The following is a 23,625-nucleotide window of genomic DNA, read 5'->3' as shown; positions in this document are numbered from 1 at the left end:
CTTCTTAATTTCTCACTTAACAAATTAAAAACAAGGGACTTGAAGGCACTTTGACCTGGTGAGTATGACAAGAATGTCATTTTTTAAAAAGATACATGTATATAAATGTGTATGTATAAATATATATAAATTTTTGTATAGACAGAACATATATCTGACAGCTTTAAAAAGCTTTTCCAGATTGTGAGACTTCTAGAGTTTAGGTAATTAACATATATGCACTCTCTCTCTATATATATATGTGTGTGTGTGTGTGTATTTATACACATGTAAATATTTCTGGTAATAAATAATATAAATGTATATAAGAATATTTATGCAATAGTATGAAAGAAATATATATCCTTTTGTGAAAGATTCCTTTTTTTCCCTTTGTGCTGTGATCCAAGAACATGATGAGTTAATTGACTCTTTGGGAGACAGATGTTAAAGATTGGATTTTTAGGGGGTGTAGGGAGTTTGAGATGGACATGTGCACACAGGGAACCCTGCTCAATGTGATGTGGCAGCCTGTATGGGAGGGGAGTTTGGGGGAGAATGGATACATGTATATGTGTGACTGAGTGCCTTCCCTGTTCACCAAAACTATCCCTACATTGTTAACTGGCTATATCTCAGTACAAGATAAAAAGTTAAAAAAAAATGAAAGATTAGACCTTCAGGAGTCCCAGGGGTTTTCTAGACCCAGGAATTACATCTATGGCCATAAACAATATTCTTTCTACCTGGATCATAATTCAAATACCAGACAGTTAAGCCTGAGGGTGAATCTCTTCTCACAAATGCAAAACTCCATTTTCCAAGCAGACTTTGGGTGGCAAATTTATCCTGTGCACTATCCATTAGAAATATGTTGGTGCATGCATCCTCGCAGGAACATGCCCTTACATGATGCCTGTCTAGTCTGCAGGTGACTGGACCATCCAGATGGTGATTGACCCCACTGGAGCAAGCAAGCACTGCACACGTGAGACCCCTCAGCCAAAGCCTCAGGCTTTCCCAGCAGCTTCCAGGTACGCATGGGGACCTGCCTCAAATGCTGAAGGTTTCTCAGAGTGTCGTTTGTCTATCAGTAATTTGTAACCAGGAACTATGTGGGATAAGAGGTGTATCAAAGGAGACTGTAATGTTATTAAGTGTTTACTATCTGCCAAACTATGATTTACATTTAATATCACATTGAATTTTCCTAACAACTCAATGAGGTAGATCTTGTCTTCATCAGAGGAGGAGGAAATTGAGAACATTTTGATGACTTGCTTGAGTTTTATAGCTGATGTGTGGCAGGACCAGGGCTCCAGCCCAGACAGCCTGACTCTGATCCTGAATGTTTGTTTTCTGTTCCCCCAGATGCCTGGAGATGTGAACAAACGAAATGCTACAAAAATAAGAGTACAGTGTTCAGTTTGAGTTATCTCAGCAGCCGAAAGTCTAGTTTTCAGGCCAGTAATTTTGCATTAGAGATTTGTGGCTGAATAAAACAGAAACCTTGTTAATATTAGCCTGATAGATGGGAGGGAGGACATTTGCTCCATCCTTTCCCCAGAGCAGTCGTGACACCCCTTGGCCAGCTCCCAAGGTTTTGCTATTTGGCACAATCCTGTGGTAGAGCCAGAGAGAACCTGAATGTGAACTGACCACCCAACCCACCTGAACTGGTCTAGATCTAAACCAAGCCTCCATCTGGCAGTGGAACCCACTTCACAGCACATGTGGAACACACCAAATGCAATGGCTGCTTCGTTTATATAACTGTACTTATGACACTGAATTTTTGCTTTATTTCTTTTAATACAGAATCATGCTTCCCACACCCATCTGTTTAGAACCAGATGTACAATATTCCCTTGATGTCTATTTTTCCCAGCCTTTGGAAGGAAGGTCCAAGGCTCATTCACACATCCTGGTTGATTCTGTAAGTACCACAGGAGCCTTGCGGGTGCTTCCTTCTGAACTGAGTTCCATTCTAATTGTACATGTAGGTTTGTATTTTGCAGTGTTTCATGAGAAATAGAAATCTATTTGTTTCATTATGAAAATCACCTACTGTTTATGAAGGTCATCGAATAACAATGGCAAATCTTCCAGAACAGCACTTGTCAGCCCCGGTTTGAAGTGTTTTCCATATTCTATTGTTGAGACTTCGTGACAACTCTGTGAGGGAAGTCTGTGTTTATCCCCATTTTACAGACAGAATTGAAGCAAAGGGTCACAGAGCTGGTGAGTGAGGAGAGAGAATTCAGAGCCGAAAGGCCTGATTCCAGCATCTCTGCCTGGAGCCACAACTGTGGGAGATAGTCCACTAATAATTAATTACTTACTGTCATCTTGTAACTTCCCATTTTCTACCTATTATACTTTTCTATCCTTGTAATCAGAGTGCTCAGACAAGATTTTCTTTCATGGTTTTTTTTTTTTTTTTTGCACTTTATATTACATCATAAGCATTTTCTTTTGGTGCTTTTGTAAGCTTACCATTTTTAGGAACCATGCAAGTGTTTCCTTGAGTAACTTCTTTCATTGTTTTCTCCTCCAAATTTGGGCCACAGGTATTTATTCCAAACCTTTCATTCTGTCCACAACTTTAGGCTCAGTCCTGTCACTGGGCAGAGTTTAGACACTGAATAAATTTACTTAATCTACTTACCTATTCCCCTTTTGTGGTCATTTAAGTTGCTTCTATTTTTTATAACTCTGCATAGTTGGTATATTTTTAAATATTTTAAAATGCAGTCCTACTTCACCAAAATTTCATGGCTGTTGAAATCTGTCAAATTAATTTTTGGTAGGTATTCATCAGTTAATTTTCAGGATCATCAGTAATGCATGAAAGTGCCAGTTTCATCCCACCATTAGCAGAATTGTACAGAAGTATGTGAGATTTTTTTAAAAATTTGTGGATAAAAATCAAATTGCTTTGTTAAACTTTATTTTTAAATATATGCTAGAATCTCCTAATATTGTGATTTAATTAGCATACTACAACCCTACGAAGTTTTATTGGAACGCAGACATGCCTGTTTGTTTACATATTTATTATCTATGCTGCCTTCAAACTACAAAGGCACCATTGAGTATTTGCAGCAGAGATCTTATGATCATAAAGCCAAAATATTAACTATCTGGCCTTCCTGGGTTTTTAAAAATTTTTTTAATTGGCATAAAATTGCTTTACAATGTTTTATTGGTTTCTGCTGTGCAACAACTCGAATCAGTCATTCATGTACATACACATACATATACACATACATACATACATATGTGTATATATACATGAATACATATCCCCTCCCTCTTGAGCCTTCCTTCTGTCCTCTACTATCTGATCTTTTACAGGAAGTCTGTCAACCCCTGATTTAATTAGCTATATTTAAGTATATACATATGTATATATCTCTCTCCATATTTTGTGTATTGTGTCTTTAAACTTCAGTTTATAACTATTGAACATTTTTAATTTATAAGCTAGAACTTCTTAATTTCATTATCTATTATAGAATTTAGTATGGGGCAGGTATATCTTGGATTTTTATTCTGTAAGTTCAGCTATTACAACATTTTTAAAAGGCCATTATTTAAGATTATTTTGTCAAAGATGGGATTGCAAGATTTAGGAAAGAAAGGAAGGAAGGAAAGAGGGAGAGATGGAGGGAGGAAAGATACAGGGCACCCAGTTAAATTTGAATATGACATAAATATGAGCCAAATATTGCCCTCAAATATTACTTGAGATATACTAAAAAATTATTCATTGTTTCTCTGAAATTCAGTATAATTGAAATGGAAAGTGGAAACCAGCTCCTGAATGGGAAATGTAAACTGTCATGATTTCCCTAACCCATATAATTCATATTCTGACAAGGAACTTTAAATAGAACTGTGCTTATGAAACAACACGTGAGTTACAAAGAAAGAGAATCAAATCCAACAGGTTTAATTAAGGGGAAAAAAACCTAACAGGTGGGAACCCAGGCAGAGAAAAGAAAGGGAAAGGAAGAAAATAAGGATTCCTAGTAACAAAGGGATGTTATTATTGTAATCGTAACAGTCATGAAACTTAAATTTATGAGAGCTAAGTTACTTCTCATTTTAAAGCCATGTCCTAAGTATCTCTAAAAGTTTATAAATTCCCAAGTAATCACTGGATGCTGTGTTAAATGCATCCATCCAAATTGTCCATTCATCACCCATGATGAATGGGTGATGTACCTCTGAGGGTACAGCCAGGCACTGTGCTGATTCCTGAGGGGAAAAAAATCTGGTTCTTGCCCTCAGCCTGATATACAAGACAGGTGTGTAAACAAAACCACTGCATTGATGTTTGATAGATGTAGAATATACATGGACAATTTGAAATTAACTAAAAATATGTCCGTTTGGTCAATTATCAAGTGATCATTCTCTTACATATAGTCATGAAAATTCCTAAAGCCAAAATAAAATTTAAGAGAGCCTCCAGATCTTGGCAAACTGTCCAAAACCCCAGAAGAGGCCTTTAATCATCATTTTAGAGTGAGATTCCTTATAAGCAGAGATTCAGGTGCTCCTGGTTTGAGGTGCTCATTGGGAAAGAGGAGTGAGGGGCCAGCAGAAGGAACTCAGCAAGGATGGGTTCAGGGAGCTCTGGGGCATGAATTGCCCCATGGGTTGGTTCCACGTGGAGGTGAAGGGGTAGGGCTTTGTGTGCTCATGTCATCATCGGTTACAGGCTCCCCCCCCCCCCCGCCCCCTCCCAGGGAGCACACTCACTCCTGGACACAGTGGCTGAGTCCAATTCTCTGGAGAAGGGAACAGTTGTGAGCTTTTAGCATCCAGTGCCACAGCAGCTGGTGGGTGGGGAGATCTGAGCAGGGCACCTGCGATGTCCCTGAGAGTCCCTGACCCAGGATGACAGTAGGAGAAAGTCCTTGCACATTATGATTACAGACTAAAGCAATTCTGTTGTTCTGGGAAATACTCGATTCCTTGGAACTTGACCCTCTCTAAGTTCATTCTCCTCTGCAGCCTGATTAACTGAGATGCATTACCAAGAAAACCAGAGGAAAGCTGTGTTCAACCCTTCTGCACAAATATCTTTTGTTTGGCAAGCGTAGTGAGTCAGTTCATTTTTTTTCAGTCACCCTAATTACATGATAGGTGCGTCCATAAAAACGGAGATTACACGTTCTAGAACATAAAACTGCCATTCTTCTTTTAAACCATGAGATGGACTGTAGTTGGTAACATAAAGTCCTTAGAGGTTTCTAGGAGAAGTAAGTCGGCATTATAAACCTCTGTAGCTAACAGGAGCTCTTGTCATCTGCTCCATTGGCTTGGTGCCAAGAATGGCCAACTCTTAAACCAACTCTGACCAAGAACTGTAAATAGTAGTCCTGGACTGGCTGCCCTCACTCCTAAGCCTAACCCATCTGGCTTCCTTCTGAGTGTCACCCTGCTTGGTTTGTGTTTGGAGAATGCAGAGCCATTTTAGTATCAACTTAAAGATACAATACTAAGAATGTATGTGTACTTCTTTACTGCAGAATTTTTAATAAGCATGTACTGAAAATTAGCCAGTGGGGCAGGCATAGATGTCAACAGGACTAGAACCTTCCCTGCCCTCACCAGGGCTGATGCTCTGAGGAGGAGACGTAGGCAGTGACCGCACAGTCATGACAGATACTGGGAGTTGTGACAGGTCATTTGGTGTGTCTCAGGCAGTGGCTCTAAATGTCATCTGACACAACCTTCCCTTCTTATTACAAATATTTTGTAACACTCTTTCCTATCCTGCAGTGAAATTCATGGAAATTATAGCCTACCTGAACGTACAACTTCTAAATACTATCAGTGTTATGTGCAAACACAAAGGAGAAATAAAAGGGAAGTCATTTATAGAGATATAGTATGTACTTCAATATGTACATGCATGGACATGAACACATTGGGAGACAGTGAAGGGTGGAGATGCTCATACATGTAGAATCACTACATATGAGACAGCCATGCAAGCAGGTGTGTTGTAAACATGTTTGACATGTTTTAAAAACACGGGGTAAAGCTTTCAACTCATAACTATAAACAGAATGCTCCTTCATGGATCTTCAGTGAAACATTCAAAAGCTGTCAGAGACGTGAGATGATTTTCCTTTCTGTGAGAATGTCTAGCATTTCTGATCTCCACCCACCCATGCCAGTCACACACCTCACCCAATTACCTTGACAACCAAAATTACCCCTTGGAATTTCTAAAATGCCCCCTGCGGGTGGGTACCTCCCACAGAGAGAACCAGTGAGCTGAGAGGTCAAGGAGCAGCAGAATGAAAAGAGATGTGACTTAGATATCCTGAGGCGATGGGAAGTCACTGAAACTTTGAAGAAGGAATGTTATCTGAATAGGCTGCCTTTTAAAAGGTCACTGTGTCATGCATCTAACCTGGGCTGGTGATCTGTTTCACCCTTGATAGTATACTTGTTTCAATGCTGTTCTCTCAGAACATCCCACCCTCGCCTTCTCCCGCAGAGTCTCAAAGGCTGTTCTGTACATCCGTGTCTCTTTTTCTGTTTTGCATATAGGGTTATCGTTACCATCTTTTTAAATTCCATATATATGCATTAGTATGCTGTATTGGTCTTTATCTTTCTGGCTTACTTCACTCTGTATAATGGGCTCCAGTTTCACCCATCTCATTAGAACTGATTCAAATGAATCCTTTTTAATGGCTGAGTAATATTCCATGGTGTATATGTACCACAGCTTCCTTATCCATTCGTCTGCTGATGGGTATCTAGGTTGCTTCCATGTCCTGGCTATCATAAACAGTGCTGCGATGAACATTGGGGTGCACGTGTCTCTTTCAGATTTGGTTTCCTCGGTGTGTATGCCCAGGAGTGGGATTGCTGGGTCATATGGCAGTTCTATCTCCAGTTTTTTAAGGAATCTCCACACTGTTCTCCATAGCGGCTGTACTAGTTTGCATTCCCACCAACAGTGTAAGAGGGCTCCCTTTTCTCCACACCCTCTCCAGCATTTATTGCTTGTAGACTTTTGGATAGCAACCATTCTGACTGGCGTGTAATGGTACCTCATTGAGGTTTTGATTTGCATTTCTCTGATAATGAATGATGTTGAGCATCTTTTCATGTGTTTGTTAGCCATCTGTATGTCTTCTTTGGAGAAATGTCTGTTTAGATCTTTGCCCTGTTTTTTGATTGGGTCATTTATTTTTCTGGAATTGAGCTGCAGGAGTTGCTTGTATATTTTTGAGATTAATCCTTTGTCTGTTTCTTCATTTGCTATTATTTTCTCCCATTCTGAGGGCTGTCTTTTCACCTTGCTTATAGTTTCCTTTGTTGTGCAAAAGCTTTTTAGTTTAATTAGGTCCCATTTGTTTATTTCTGCTTTTATTTCCAATATTCTGGGAGGTGGGTCATAGAGGATCTCCCCAGCCCAGGTGGGATGCATGAGACAAGTGCTCAGGGCTGGTGCACTGGGATGACCCAGAGGGATGGGATGGTGAGGGAGACGGGAGGGGGGATTGGGAAGGGAACACATGTAAATCCATGGCTGATTCATGTAAAAAAAAAGAAAAAAAGAAAACTTATCAAATTGAACTCTTTAAAGAGGTGTGGTTTATTGCATGCTAATTATACCTCAATAAAGCCTTTAACAAAGTTGGAAGATTGGCAATTTCATGTATTCAGTATATACAAAAACTTTATTCTATGTATTCAGAGATAAATTTTGAAGTAACAGGACAGGATCTATATTTAGGGTATTGCTTTGAAATTGCTTTATTATTAAATTCCTTTAATTGCTCTAAAAAAAAAAAACCAAATAAAAGGTCTCTGTGGCAATAGGGTAGAAAACTGATGACAGAGGGGAGACGAAAGTGGAAGCTGGGACATCTTTGGGGCTATCACCACGGTCATCTGGGTGGCCTAGGTTAGGGAAGTGATGGGAAATGAAGAGCAATAAACACGTCCTAGACATATCAGTCAGTCAGATTGACCAGGCTTGTGAAGAACTTGATGTTGGGGGTGGGAGCAAGTGGGATGGATTGGGCGTGTTGATGATAAAGAGGCTGGTATCAAAGATGGCCTTCAGTTTTCTACACCAAGCAGCTTGGCAGATGGTGGCACTATTTCCTGGCAATAGGCACTGAAAGGAAAGCAGGTTGTGAGTGTGTTTGATTGGCAGTACCTTTGTGACAACTGATAAGCTTGTCTGTGCAGAGCTGGAACCCACGATTGAGATGTGGCAGCAGACATAAATGCAGATGAAAATCAAAGACACAGCTTCATTACAATCACTTAGGAAATAGATGTGGGGTAAGAAGAGAGCCCATGAGAGAACCCCAAGGAGCCCCAACATTTAGGGGAGAGCTGTTGCTTTGGCGTGAAGGGTAAATGGGAGAGGAGGTAGTGAAGATGGCAAGGAAACAATTGTTAAAGAAATTTGACTGCTAAGGATTCAAGAACCAAGGCAGTAGCAGGAGGAATATTTGAGATCAAGGAGGTGACTTTACAGATGGGAGAGATTTAAGCACATACATATGTTGATTGAAATGAAAAGACTGAAGAAGGAAGGCATTGTTGTTCAGTCACTAAGTCATGTCCAACTCTTTGAGACCCCATGGACTGGAGCATGCCAGGCTTCCGGGTCCATATGCCACAGGAAAGTTCCCTAGGGCAGAGGGCATAGCTGCTGGGACGGCCCTTCCCCTGGGATACCTCTCCTCCACCAGCTCTCAGAGGTGAGGACAGGTGTCAGTACCTGTGAGACAGGAGTTTGGGAAACAGGAAGTAGGAGACTCCAGTCCCTTTGCTGTTATCTGTTTTCTCTATGAAATTTGATGAGTGAGAGGTAGTGACATGCTGGGAGGATGGGGTTAGAAATTTGAGGAGTAGAAATAGTCTGGATTACTGGAATCGTCATCCAAGTTTGAGATTGCGCCCCGCGGTGTGGGTGTGTCAGAGGCCAGAAAGGAAAAGACTGAAGAGGGTTGATTTACAACCCATGGAAACTAACGTCAGTGTAGACAAAGCAAAAAGATCAGGGGAGATTTATCTGAGCTATCAGGTTTACCTCCCAACTTGACCAGTTGAATTCAAATTTATTTTCAGTGCTGTTTTTTCCACCAGTTGTTCAGAATGACAAACTTGGTGATCAGTTTGCTATACCATTCTTCACTATTTCATCCAAGTCATTAGTAAACATTTTGAATAGTATCAGGTTATAATTTAGATAAAATCTCAAGAAATCTAAACAGGTAGTTATTCTTCATGTAACTATTAAACTGTAGATCATTCCTCCTTGAGAATAAGCTTGAAATGATGTCCTTGTCCCCATAATAGCTATGTGGTTTTAGCCAGCAATTCCCAAAATGCATCTGTGAAACACTTAAGCACACAGGATGTTAATAAATTATTTGGATATAGGACCAAGTGGTAAAATAAGTGTGGAAACACTGAGTTTTGAAGTATTTTTCTATAAATGAACTTATTTACAAAACAGAAAACAAGCTTATAGTTATCAAAGGGGAAAAGGATGGGGAGGGATGAATTAGGAGATTGGGATTAGCAGATAAAAACTACATGAAATAGATAAACAACAAGGACCTGTTGTGTAGCACAGGGAACTAAAGTCAATATTTTGTAATAACCTATAAGGGAAATGAAGCTGAAAAAGAATACATATATATGTATATATATTCTTGTGTATGTGTGTGTGCACTCAGTCATATCTGACTCTGTATGACCCTGTGAACTGTAGCCTGCCAGGCTCCACTGTCCATTGGATTTTCCAGGCAAGAATACTGGAGTGGGTTGCCATTTCCTACTCCAATATATATTCTTATATATATATATACACACACAAACACACATATATATACAACTGAACTACTGTACTATACACCTAAAACTAACAGAGCATCATAAATCAACTATAATTCAATAAAAACATAAGTAACTTTCTTGCAGTACCTCTCAGAGGTTTAATGTATTAATCTGTACTGCGAGTCTCCCAAGAGGCAGACTGTTTGATGTAGAACAGCACTGTTCATGTGTAACTGAAAAAGACAAAGCTTTCTTTTTTTAATGTGTTTATTTTTAATTGAAGGATAATTGCTTTAGAGTATTGTGTTAGTTTCTGCCAAACATCAACATGAATCAGCCATAGAATAAGACAGAACTTTCTAAAGGAGAGTCTTATGGCCTTAGAGTTCCACAGTAATACTACAGAGTGTATTTATTCTTAAATAAATTGAAAATCTTAAAATCTTCAGTTGCATGCAATTAAAAGGATGAAATTGAGTCTCTTTTCAACCATGACTCTCAGAGATCTAATTGTTTTAATAACTGGAATCTTGAACAGGATCCTACTATGAACAGAAATCTTTTTTTTTTCCTCATTATTTTAAAAGCTTGGTCTTATTCCCCAAATCAACTCACTGAAGAATTTCTGCAGCAAGCAGGATTTAGATGAATATCAGCTGCACAACTGTGTTGAAATTGCCTCAGCATCGGGACCTCAGGTGCTCCCTGGAGCATGTGAAAGGCTTATAGCCAGTTTGTCTGCCAGGCTGCGTAACGGGGCCGTAGGTGAGTATCTGTTCAATGGGCTCTGCTGAAGCACCATTGTCTGTACAAAGGAACATGAGTGAAATAGTTTAATATGTTTTAGCTCAACAGCCAATGTAAATACCAATTGCTCAATGGTTAGATACACAGTGCATTCTCTCCATGTGTTGACATCATAGTTTACAGTACAGAAAGTATATAAAAGAAGAGCCTGGCAGTCACTTGGGGAATGCCAGATTTCTGGAACAACGGTCCTAAAATATTTCTTTGGAATCCTGGAATGTTAGGGCTAGAATGAACTGTAAACAACCTCTTTCATCCCTCAACCTTCATTTAATAAATGAGACTGAGTCCAAAACATGAGGTGACTTGCCCCATTTCACTCAACTGTAGAACAGGGTTTCAGCACTTTTGAAATCTAGGTCTGGGTAACACTTTGCTGGGAAAGGGGCACAATCCTGTGCGTTGTAAGATGTTTAACAGCAAGCCTACCCTCTGCCCACCTGATATCAGTAGCACCCTCTCCCTAGGTGTGACATCCAAAAATGCCCCCAGACTTTATCATATGTCCCCTGGGGCGCAAGATCTCCCCTCTAGCTGAGAATCAGTGCTATAAAGTGACAGCCACATTGAGAGTCTGGGCTTTCTGAGATCATCAGATGCTTCTTCCATGCAGGACTCTGCCTTCAGGATGCCCACAATTTCAAGAAAGATGAAATAAGGGAAATGAAAGGCATAATCCAGCATCAACATGGATCACCAGGAATTGAAATAACAGCATCAATAAGAATTACATTGGAACAACTAATGATTGAAGCAATCTATTTCAAGCCTTTCAGTAACTTGTTAAGTAATGTTTACTGCTAGGTGATGTGTATTAAGTAGTGTTTATTGAGCACTTACTTTGTGCCGAACACTATGCTAAGTACTTCACAGGCATGATTGTCTTTAATCTGTATAATCCGAGGAGGTAGAGGTATCCAATGAGAAAGACGGATCAAAACTAGAGCTGCTAACGGGCCGAGGTGCTTTGCTGTCACTTCCTTTCCCTCTAACCTCCTTTGTTCCCTGCAGCTTGCAAGTGTCATCCACAGGGCTCGAAGGGACCCAGCTGCAGCCGACTGGGAGGCCAGTGCCAATGTAAGCCTGGGGTGACTGGCCGCTGCTGTGACGCATGCTCAACAGGAAGCTACGGTTTGGGGCAACGTGGCTGTCACTGTACGTAGCAAAACCCAGATGGGGAAAACCCACATGTTCTCAACCTTGGAGTTTTGAAGGCGGGAAAATCAATGTGGGGAGTTTAGAAGGCGTGGTTAGGAATTTGACTATATTGTTCAGACTATCAGTGTAGGTGAAACACTGAACATTTTTCTGCCATACTTTATTCTTTCATGCAGTGGGCACTGTGTGCAGAGCTCTCTTAGGTACCATGTGTGATGATAGAAACGTAGTAGCCCAGGGAGGATGTGAGAACCCCAAGGAGTTGTCTGTGTAACCCCAGCTTTATCACCTGGTGCATAAACCCAGTGGTTGGAAAGGCTATAACAGTGTGAGATTTGGAAGTTGAAAAGTAGGATGACCCTGTCGCCAAAATTTTACCCTTTCTGCTGCTGGGGTCACAACTAACCTTGGAACTCATTTCATAAGCCACCCATTAATAAAGGCTTAGATGAGGCTTCATCTGGCATTGCTGATTATTTATCAAGACTGTCGTGTTCAGGGGAAATAGTTCTCTGTTCACAATGTAAACCATTAGTGAAAACACTGCTCCCCACTGAGAAATCTTCCTTAGGAACCATGGAAACACCCAGGTAGGTTAATTCTCCTTCCAAATCAGGGAACATGTCTTTTCAGTTATGATTCAGAGAGATGGTACACCTTCCTGGTCATCACCTGGGCATGGTTGTCTACCCAGCAAACAGTGCTTTGATCCATCATTTCTTTTCCTTTTCTTTAAAAAAAAATATGAAGTGCTGACACACAAAGGAGAAAACATTTCTTTCTCGTACCACCCTGTCAAGCATCACATTTTTGTATAGGGGAGATTGGCTCAAAGAATTCTGCAATTTACCAGAAAAAGATTTAATCTCTATTATCTCACATAAGGAAAAGAAAAATCTAGCCATTTAAGTATGGTTCTTCTTATTTTTATAATTGGAAAGCTTGAATCCTAAGTTTCATGGAAGTTTGAATCATTAAAAACATTACTTATTCAGATGCTCTGTATAAACAGCATTTATGACACTTGATTGAAATGGACAGAGGATAGAATGTCTGAATAGACATTTTTCTGAAGGAGATACACATATGGCCAATAGCTACATGAAAAGATGCTCAGAATCACTGGCCAGCAGAGAAATGCAAATCAAAACCACAGTAAGATATCACCTCAACGTCTATTAGAAATTCTGTTACCAAAAAGACAAGAAATAATGAGTGTTGGCAAAGATGCGGAGAAAAGGGAACCCTGTACACTAGGAATGTAAATTGGTGCAGCTACTATGAAAACAAGTATGGGTATGGTGGTTCCTCAAAAACTTTAAAAGAACTACCATGTGATCCAGCAGTGCTACTTCTGAGTATTTATGCAAAGAAAATGAAAATACTAACTTGGAAAGATACTTGCACCCTCTTGTCCATTGCAGTGTTATTTACAGTAGCCAAGGTATGGAAACAACCTAAGTTTCCACCAACAGATGAATAGGTAAAATGTGATGTATATATAGATATGTATTTCCATGATATAATATATAAATCCTAAAAGATGATGCTGTGAAAGTGCTGCACTCAATATGCTAGCAAATTTGGAGACCTCAGCAGTGGCCACAGGACTAGAAAAGGTCAATTTTCATTCCAGTGCCAAAGAATGCTCAAACTACCACACAGTTGCACTCATCTCACATGTTAGTAAAGTAATGCTCAAAATTCTCCAAGCCAGGCTTCAATAGTACATGAACTGTGAACTTCCAGATATTCAAGCTGGATTTAGTAAAGGCAGAGGAACCAGAGATCAAATGGCCAACATCCACTGGATCATTGAAAAAGCAAGAGAGTTCCAGAAAAACATCTACTTCTGCTTTATTGACTATGCCAAAACCTTTGTGTGGATCACAACAAATTGTGGAAAATTCTGAAAGAGATGGGAATACCTGACCACCTGACCTGCCTCTTGAGAAATCTGTATGCAGGTCAGGAAGCAACAGTTAGAACTGGACATGGAACAACAGACTGGTTCCAGATAGGGAAAGGAGTCCATCAAGGCTGTATATTGTTACCCTGCTTATTTAACTTATATGCAGAGTACATCATGAGAAACACTGGACTGGATAAAGCACAAGCTGGAATCAAGATTTCCCGGAAAATATCAATAACCTCAGATATGCAGATGACACCACCCTTATGGCAGAAAGCGAAGAAGAACTAAAGAGCCTCTTGATGAAAGTGAAAGAAGGGAGTGAAAAAGTTGGCTTAAGACTCAACATTCAGAAAACTAAGATCATGGCGTCTGGTCCCATCACTTCATGGCAAATAGATGGGGAAACAATGGAAACAGTGAGAACCTTTATTTTTGGGGTCTCCAAAATCACTACGGATGGTAGCTGCAGCCATGAAATTAAAAGACGCTCCTTGGAAGAAAAACTATGACCAACCTAGACAGCATATTAAAAAGCAGAGGCATGATTTTGCCAACAAAGTTCTGTTTATTCAAAGCTGTGGTTTTTCTAGTAGTCATGTATGGGTGTGAGAGTTGGACTATAAAGAAAGCTGAGTGCCAAAGATCTGATGCTTTTGAACTGTGGTGCTGGAGAAGACTCTTGAGAGTCCCTTGGACTGCAAGGAGATCCAGCCAGTCCATCCTAAAGGAAATCAGTCCTGAATATTCATTTGAACATCTGATGCTAAAGCTGAAATTCCAGTACTTTGGCCACATGATATGAAGAACTGACTCATTTGAAAAGATCCTAATGCTGGGAAAGATTGAAGGGAGGAGGAGAAGGGGGATGACAGAGGATGAGATGGTTGGATGGCATCACTGACTCAATGGACATGAGTGAGTAAACTCCGGGAGTTGGTGATGGACAGGGAGGCCTGGTGCGCTACAGTCCACGGGGTTGCAAAGATTCGGACATGACTGAGCGACTGAACTGAGCTGAACTGATACATATATCTTTAATGTAATAATGGAATATTATTCAGTCATTTTAAAAAAGAGAAATCTTGACATTTGCAGCAACTTGAATGGACCTAGAGGGTTCATGCTGAGTGAAATAAGTCAGAGAGAAGACAACAAATTCTGTGCGATTGTATTTTCTCTATTTTTATTTTTTTATTTTATATGAGAGGATAGTTGATTAATGATATTGTATTAGGTTCAGGTGTACAACAAAGTGATTCAGTTATGTATGTACATGTATCATAGTAGTATGTACCTATCAATTCCAAACTCACAGTCCATCCCTTCTGTCTAAACTTTACCCTTGGTAACCCTAAGTTCACTCTCTAAGAGTATGATCTCATTTATTTGTAAATCTAAAACAAACAAACAAAAATCAAGTTCATGGATATAGAGCACCAATAGATTAGTGGTTGCCAGAGGTGAAGTGGGCAAAATGAGTGAAGTCAAAAGGTACAAACTTCCACTATACAATAAGTAAGTCATGGGAATGTAATGTACTGCGTGGTGACTTTAGTTAATGTATTCTATATTTGAAAGTTACTAAGAGAACAAATCCTGAAAGATCTCATCACAAGACAAATATTGTAACTGTGTGTCATGACAGATATTACTTAGACTTAATGATGGTGATCATTTTGCAATATATACAAATATGGAATCATTATGTAGTACACGTGAAACTCCCTGGTGGCTCAGACGGTAAAGCGTCTGCCTACAATGCGGGAGACCTGGGCTCAGTCCCTGGTTCGGGAAGATCTCCTGGAGAAGGAAATGGCAACCCACTCCAGTATTCTTGCCTGGAAAATCCCATGGATGGAGGAGCCTGGTAGGCTACAGTCCATGGGGTCGCAAAGAGTCGGACACGACGGAGCGACTTCACTTTCACTTTACGCTTGAAACTAATATAATGTCATACGTCATTCCACAATTTAAAAAGAACCATGCAGTTGTCCACAATATACTGTTGATCAAATGAAATCAGTGAATTCTTTAACAAATCATATGTAACTGGGTGCAGGAGACACAAGAGACACACGACTGATCCCTATGTTGGGAAGATACCCTGGAGTAGGAAATGGCAACCCACTCCAGTATTCTTCCTGGAAAATTCCATGGACAGAGGAGCCTGATGGGCTGTGGTCCATGGGGTTACACAGAGTCAGATATAACTTGCCAGCTGAGCACATGTAACTGGACCCAGTACATGCAAGGCTCTATTCTAAGCACTGTATGGACTCAAATTTATTTACCTTGATCGGGTAGATACAGTAAGTTAGAGATTATGATATCAGAACTGTGACTCTCTCACCAACCCGCCACTCGCCCCTTGACCCTGGCAGGCTTCTCTTTGTTTTGCTCAGCTTGGCACCGCCACCCTCCAGGCTCAGAGAGCACCATGTGTGACCAAGTACCAGGACAGTGCCCGTGCCGTGGACAGGCGGCTGGCCGCCCTTGCAATCGGGGCCTGGCTTGGCTACTTCGGATTTCCCAACTGCCGCCCCTGCCTCTGTAATGGGCTCGCTGAACTTTGTGATCCAAAAACTGGGTCATGCTTCAACTGTGGCAGATTTACAACTGGGAGAAACTGTGAAAGGTATGGAATGCATATGCACCTTTTTTTTTCCTTTTGTTCTGATTTCACAACATTCTCTAAAGGACCACTGAGTAGAGAATCAATTGTGTTGAAGTGTAGAGTGATGGCGACGGGCGGGGGAAGATAAAGCATCCTTTCATCATCCTTCAAAGTCTTGTTAAGAACCGGACTTTGTCTGATTAAATCAGTAACATGCATTTGCTTGGCACCTTGCTTTTTATATCCCTTTCAATGTGAAGCAGAAAACCTTTCTACAGAGCAAGTGAGCATCTTCTAAAATGTTGAGTTTTAAGAGTTGCACTGTCCTCAGTTCAGTTCAGTTGCTCAGTCATGTCCCACTCTTTGTGACCCCATGGACTGCAGGGCACCAGGCCTCCCTGTCCATCACCAACTCCCAGAGTTTACCCAAACTCATGTCCATTGAGTTGGTGATGCCATCCAACCATCTCATCCTCTGTCATCGTCTTCTCCTCCCGCCTTCAATCTTTCCCAGCATCAGGATCTTTTCTAATGAGTCAGTTCTTCGCATCAGGTGGCCAAAGTATTGGAATTTCAGCTTCAGCATCAGTCCTTCCAATGAACACTCAGGACTGATCTCCTTTAGGATGGATCTCCTTGCAGTCCAAGGGACTCTCAAGAGTCTTCTCCAACATCACACTTCAAAAGCATCAATTCTTCGGCACTCAGCTTTCTTTATAGCCAACTGTCACATCCATACATGACTACTGGAAAAACCATAGCCTTGACTAGACGGACCTTTGTTGGCAAAGTAATGTCACTGTCCTAGAGCATAGCAATCCACATTGGCTAACATGAGCTTTTCCTGGGAACATCTTAGTAAAAAGAATTTGCCTTGACAGATGCGTCGATGGTTACTATGGAAATCCTTCTTCAGGACAGTCCCGCTGTCCTTGCCCGCGTCCAGATGTCCCCTCCAGCAGTCGGTACTTTGCCCACTCCTGTTATCAGAATCCTTGGAACTACAGTTGTCTTCAAGGCTATGCAGGTATGCAGTGTGCTTCATCATGTTGTTTTTCCTTCTCATCCTACATTTCTATCTGAAAATGATCACGTATTCATATTGTCTGCCTTGGAAAGATGAGTGATACAGGATATAACAGGTTAATGGTAAGAAGACACAATTTGGTAAACTGCTACTTTTCAGAACAAAGAATTTGAGTGGTTCGAAAACCAGTGATAAAAACTCATATCACAGAGCTTATGTTTTTAAATGATGGTCTGGAAAATTGACCAAATGAGTTCAAATCAAAATAATTTATTTAAAATAAAATCATGATGTGTTAAATAATATAAATATGTGATTAAGTTTTATATATTGATATATACATATAAAACAAAAATTTTAAATAAAAATCAGTCAACTGCTTTCTTTATATAATTTCAAGTAATCAATTTGATTGATATTTCACAGATATAACTGATTTTTTTCAGATGTCTTAAAGCACCAATTTGGGTAATGTACAGATACTGCAAAAATTAATTCAATATCTATGTCTGTCCCTCAGTCAAAAATTTTATTTAAGGAGTTTAAGCATAAATATAAATATACAATACAAACAAGGAGAAAAATCATGAAGTCTGTATTATTTAATGATACTAAAAAGTATGGCATTATTATTTTCTTTATTATAATTACCATCGTGATAAATCACATGGCCATTGTTTTTCTTACTTATTCCCTCTAAGGTTACACACGCCTGTAGTTAATCTTACAGCCTCTTCTCCGTGTACACTCTGGCTTGGTTGGTCAGTTCTTAAGAGCTGAGACCATGGTTGAGCTATGAGACCATTTCTAAATGGAATAAACCAAAAAATGGAAGGTGGACCCAGGGTTTAGGCACCTAAACATTGGCAGTTGCCTTTGTAATTGAAAGAGTAGAGTGTAGGAGAGATGGGATGGTTTTTCCACTATCTTTCATGGAAATACCCTCAAAGTGTCTTATAAAAGTTATTTAAAAAAAACCCTCAGAGGTTCACATGTCAGGAAAACTATTCACCCCTCTGCACCCCCAGGCATGTTATCTCAGGCTGGGGCTGTTTCACCTCTAAGATTGGGTAAGGGTTGGAGTGCCGCATGGAGAACATGGGCTGAGATTAGTTTTGGATCCAGAGGCATATTTGAGTGGTTTTGGTTATTTGAGGACCCAGGAATCCTGAACTCACAACTCTGTGGTTTTTTAAGGAAGACTAAAGTCTGTTCTTCACCAAGAACTTTCTATATCCAAATAACCTTTTTATTCTCTGAATAGATAGTAAATGAAAATGGTTTTAATGTAGAACACTTCCTCTTATTCATCCCAAATGTGTGACCTTTCATAATCCCCAGAGGAGTCCAGTTATCCACATGCTCTACACATATGCGCACGCGCACACAAACTTCTTATCTCATTTTCTTTTCTTCTCCCCTTCTTCCAGGTGTGCAGTGTGGAGAATGCTCTGCTGGTTTCTATGGAAATCCAGGAATTTCCTGAGCACCCTGCCGGCCATGTGCCTGTAACAACAACATTGATGTGACTGACGCAGGGTCCTGCAGCCCAGTCACAGGGGAGTGCCTGAAATGTCTGTACAACACTCAGGGCCCCAGCTGCCAGCTCTGCAAACCAGGTTACTTTGGCTCAGCCGTCGATCAGACCTGCATGAGTAAGTCTGCAAAGCTCTTGGCAGGAAACGAGGCAGCTTGACCTGTGGTAGCAACTCCTATACTCCCTTCAGTTAGGTCCGTGGTGCCAGCACCCTCAGATAACGGGCCGTGTCCTGAACGCGGCAGCAGAGATGGGTGCATGCACATGCGGCTCAGCGTGGCCTTGCGGCAGGAACTCACTGGTGGTAGAAGTGTGCCTTTTGGGACTGCACACTTCAGCACATGCCCTGGAGGATTTGAAGTCTTCTTTCTCAGAGTGTGTACCCCTGCACACTCTGCCAGAATCACCCAGAGATGGAGGTGGAGTATCATCATGCAGATTCCTGGACTGTGCCTCAGACCTACAGAATTGGATCTCTGCGGGGGATGGGGCCCAGGAATCTGCATTGTAACCAGCTCATCAACCAGACTTTAATGTATAAAGAGGAGAATCACTGATGTAGAAGAGGACAAGGGCTTAATTCCATGATAAAGAAAGACAAGGAATATGCTATTCATTTTTAGGAAATATTTTAATTATTTCAGTTTACCCAAGTCAATTTAGTAAGCCATTTGTTTTCAGATCATTGGCTTAAGTGGAACTTTGGTGACTGATGTGAGGAAACAGTGAAACTTTCATTCATCCTAATTGTGAGCTCTTGGAACATAGTCGGCTGAACCATAGGAAATTATAGTGGGGGAGATCAAAAACAGTTGAAAGAATTCAACCTACTTAGATTCTTTGATAAATTCTGTTCTTGTAAAATGCTTCTTCCTTGGGCCTTAAAGAAACGATGCCTTCACTCTAAAAAGCTGTTTGTATGGGTTGTTGACTGTCAGTGTTATCATGGATTCACCCCCAGTGATGGCTCTGTGCTTCTAGGGTGCTCCTGTCATCCCTCTGGCGTGAGTCCCACTGAGTGTCCCCCCAGTGGGGAAGCTTGCCTCTGTGACCCTGACACTGGCACGTGCCCATGTCTGCCCAGCGTCACCGGCCAGACCTGTGACCATTGTGCTGATGGATACTGGAATCTGGTCCCTGGCAGAGGATGTCAGCCATGCGATTGTGACCCCCGGACCTCGCTCAGTAGCCGCTGTGACCAGGCAAGAAACTTTCAACTTCCTATGGTGTCACAATGAGACGGAGTGGGGAGACATGCTTTCTAAACATGTAAAGAATGTTTTCTTTATGTATTGCTGTTAACCAGTGTTTTTAGATAGGATTGGCCTTTTATGGGCATAGAGTCTGCATTTATCAAGGAATGAAGAGCACCAAAGAAGAGAGGATAAGGGTCTGAAAGTTAGGCTCTGCCCCGTTCTGCTTTCTCCAGTCCTCAGTGGGACTGGGCGAGTCAAGATTCACACACAGCAAATCACAATCTTTCTCTTTCACTGTTTTGTACATAGAAGCATAGGGAAGCCCCAAGAAATTCATCATTAATCAGAATTGATTACTAACCAGAATGAAAATTGAGTGCCTTCAGAATCCATAATTCCATCTTTAAAAATCAAGCTGTCATTCCCATGGTTCACCAGTTGCTTTACGTTTGGTTAAATAAGATGTCCTCTTATTTTATTTATCTTCAAGCTACCAGACCGGGAGCAATTGTTTCTAGAGAATGCAGTCTAGAAGCAAATCTTTATTGTTTCGTGTACAATTAACTCTACACTTAACTGCACATATGGTTTTCAGTCAATGAAACAATGAGAATGAAAAATTTTTAAAGAATATTAACATTATTTATGGAAAAAACAACCTCATGATAAGGTTTTTTGCTTTGTAAATATTCTTTGAAACACTTTTCACATTAACAGAGATGTGAAAAGAAGGGTGAAACAATGATGAGAAGTTTTAGAGTCGAATCCACAGTATAGGGATTAGGGCTTAATTAGAATCAAAATGCTCATTTCAGAAGCTGGAATCTTCCCAATTAATAAGTATATCTCACCTCCAATTTCAACTCCACTGTTCAACTTATTAAAGGTCAAATTTTGTAGAAGTAAAGTTTTGAAGTAGTTCTTATATATAGAATGGGCTTTCCCTTCTCTTTTTCTTTATCTCAGACCTTCCTTCCTCCAACCCATATCCACAAAAATGTACTCCATGGCCTTTTTTTCCTTAATAACTTTTTATGTTAGGATAGACTTAGGTTTACAGAAAAGTCATGAAGATAGAGAAGATGTACCCCACACCAAGTTTTCTCTGTTATTAAATTTCTTATATATTAGTATGGTGTATTTCTCATAATTAATGAATTAGTGTTGATACATTATCATTAACTAATGTTCATAACTTATTCATATTTGATTAGTTTTTTATCTGATGCCCTTTTTCTGTTCCAAGACTTCAGAACACCACATGACATTTAGTCATCATATCTCCTTAGGTTGCTCTTGGTTGTGACGGTCTCTTAGACTTTCCTTATTTTTAATACCATGACAGTTTTGTAAAATGTCCTTCAGTTCACATTTATCCGATGTTTCTCTCATGGTAAGACTTGAATTATGGATTCCGAGGAAAAGATGACCCCTGGAGGTAAAGTGCTGTTCTCATCACGTCACATCAAAGCTATACACTACTTACGTGACTTATCACTGCTGACCTGAATCTTGACCACCTGGCTGAAGCGGTGTGTGTCAGGTTTCTCTACTGTAAAGTGATCCTTTGGCTCTTTTCCATACCGTACTCCTTGGGAAGAAATCACTGAGCACAGTACCACACTTAAGGATTAGGGAGTTATGCTCTGTCTCCTTGAGGGCAGAGTATCTCCATAAATTATTCTATTCTTCTGCACTGGAGTTTTATCTTTTGTTTCCCATTTCTTCATTTATTTAATCATTTTTTATATCCGTGAACTCAAGGATATTTGTACTATACTTCGAGTTATAAATCAACACTACTTAATTTCGTTGTTCAAGTTGTTCCAGCTTTGGTCATGGGAAACTTTTTCAGTTGGTTTCTTTAAGCCTTTGACATACCTCAATATTGTTGGTGTTTTGTTTTGTTTTTTAAGTACCTCCCTACTTTTTGCACTGCAAAATGCTCTAAGCTCCTTTTGTATATTTCCTGCCTCTGCCCTAGAATCAGCCGTTTCTTTAAGGAGCACTGGTTCCTTCTATGGAGAGTGACGTTAGAAACCAAGATCTGGGCACTAGAGGACGGTGACTATTTTATATGCTCCTCTCCTCTCATCACACCTGCAGCCACCAACCACAGAACAAACTGAACAAATTAGCAGACTTCCACACACTGCTTGGCTCGTTAATTCATGAGGAAGTCCTCATGCTCATGACATCACTGTCTGGTATGCTTCTTAGACTTTTTGGGAGGCATATTTGTAGGAGCACTTGATCGTAGTTCAGTCATGGAGGCCAAGGGAAGCCTACAAAGCTGAAAATCAGATGGTGTTGGTTTAACCAAAGACCTGCTTATGAAAAGGGTATTTGGGGTAATCTGGTCCACAGGGAATTCCTTGAAGAAGTTTGCTCTTTACAATCAGGAAACACTTTCATTGGAGTATAGAAGAGCCACACGGTCATTGAGATTTCCAGCTGTTTAAACAACTACTGATAAATGTCTCTCTGTCTGCCAGTAGGTGGTCCCTAGTGCATTCCTAGAGAAGCAAATATGCTATGCAATATTTTCATCAATAGTTTTGATGGAGAAACAAATGTATCAAATTTGCAGATACTACAAAATTATAAGTTAATATGTTCAAGACAGAACAAGAGACAAGATATTTTACAACTGTCTTATTGGCTGGAAACAAGAAGATGACTTGTCACTGGAATAAAAATAAAGTTTTGCAATTGGGTTTCTTAAATCCATTGCATAAATACAGAGAGGGAGTAATAACTTGGCACAAGTTTGTGTGAAAAACATCTGGGAGATTTTCGTTGTGTGCTGCAAGTGAACCAGTGGTGCGGCTTGGCTGCCAAAGAGGGGATACCCTTTCGGGCAGGGGTGGGAGTGCCATGCCCAGCTCCAGGGCAGCCTCTCTTTTCCCATTTGTCCTCTGTACTGGTCAGATGACTCCCAGGAACATTGTTGTCATTTCTGAGTACCACATTTTAAGCACTGAATTGACAAACTAGTGTTTGTGGATAGTGGAGAAAAACCATGCTATTTTGTGATGAAGTCTTAGGGGTGATTGATTTAAAATAACGAAGCATATACAAGTTGAGAATGGCCAACTCTAGTTGGGAGATGGACTGTACAAAGGAAGAGGAAAGCTATATGTTTTGTGCAATTTCCTTAAGACTGGGCTTAGAACAATGGGAACAAGTTAAAGGAGCAGATTCTGCATCAACATACGGAAAGCATTGCCCAATAGTCAAAGACAGTGTGGCAACGTGGCAACCTTTGGGACTATAGACTCCTGTAGTCCCAAAAGCCAGTGGTTACTCCGGAGATGGGTAGAAGCTTTAGTAGGTCCAGTCACTTTAAGAATTCAGCTACTTCTGGAGTCATCGTTGGGTAAGCAGATTTGGTCAAGTATAATGGAGGACCACAGCAATAGTGATTTGCTTTCTGTTTTTTCCCATTAATTTTCTAATCTCCTCAGTGTTCAGAAAATCTGGTCAAGAATCCAGTTGGGAGGATGCGGAGAAGTTCAGCCCTCTCTCCAAAATACAGTTAAATAATTGTCA

At 40.4% G+C, this 23,625-nt stretch overlaps 1 protein-coding gene across 1 annotated transcript in view; it reads left to right on the top strand.

Annotated features, from left to right (window-relative positions):
• The window catches only part of LAMB4 (laminin subunit beta 4), a 102,946-nt gene that overhangs the window by 43,486 nt on the left and 35,835 nt on the right, over positions 1 to 23,625 (top strand). Inside the window, 9 exon segments of the mRNA XM_043463060.1 lie at positions 904 to 1,013; positions 1,798 to 1,915; positions 10,407 to 10,584; positions 11,638 to 11,781; positions 16,102 to 16,211; positions 16,213 to 16,334; positions 17,195 to 17,340; positions 18,771 to 18,995; positions 19,859 to 20,079. Of these exon segments, the coding sequence (XP_043318995.1) occupies positions 904 to 1,013; positions 1,798 to 1,915; positions 10,407 to 10,584; positions 11,638 to 11,781; positions 16,102 to 16,211; positions 16,213 to 16,334; positions 17,195 to 17,340; positions 18,771 to 18,995; positions 19,859 to 20,079 (1,374 nt within the window).

This window comes from Cervus canadensis, chromosome 3 (assembly GCF_019320065.1).
Source record: "Cervus canadensis isolate Bull #8, Minnesota chromosome 3, ASM1932006v1, whole genome shotgun sequence".
Lineage (NCBI taxonomy): Eukaryota > Metazoa > Chordata > Mammalia > Artiodactyla > Cervidae > Cervus > Cervus canadensis.
Note: the sequence above shows the minus strand (reverse complement) of the source record. Positions and strands in the feature narration are given on the sequence as shown.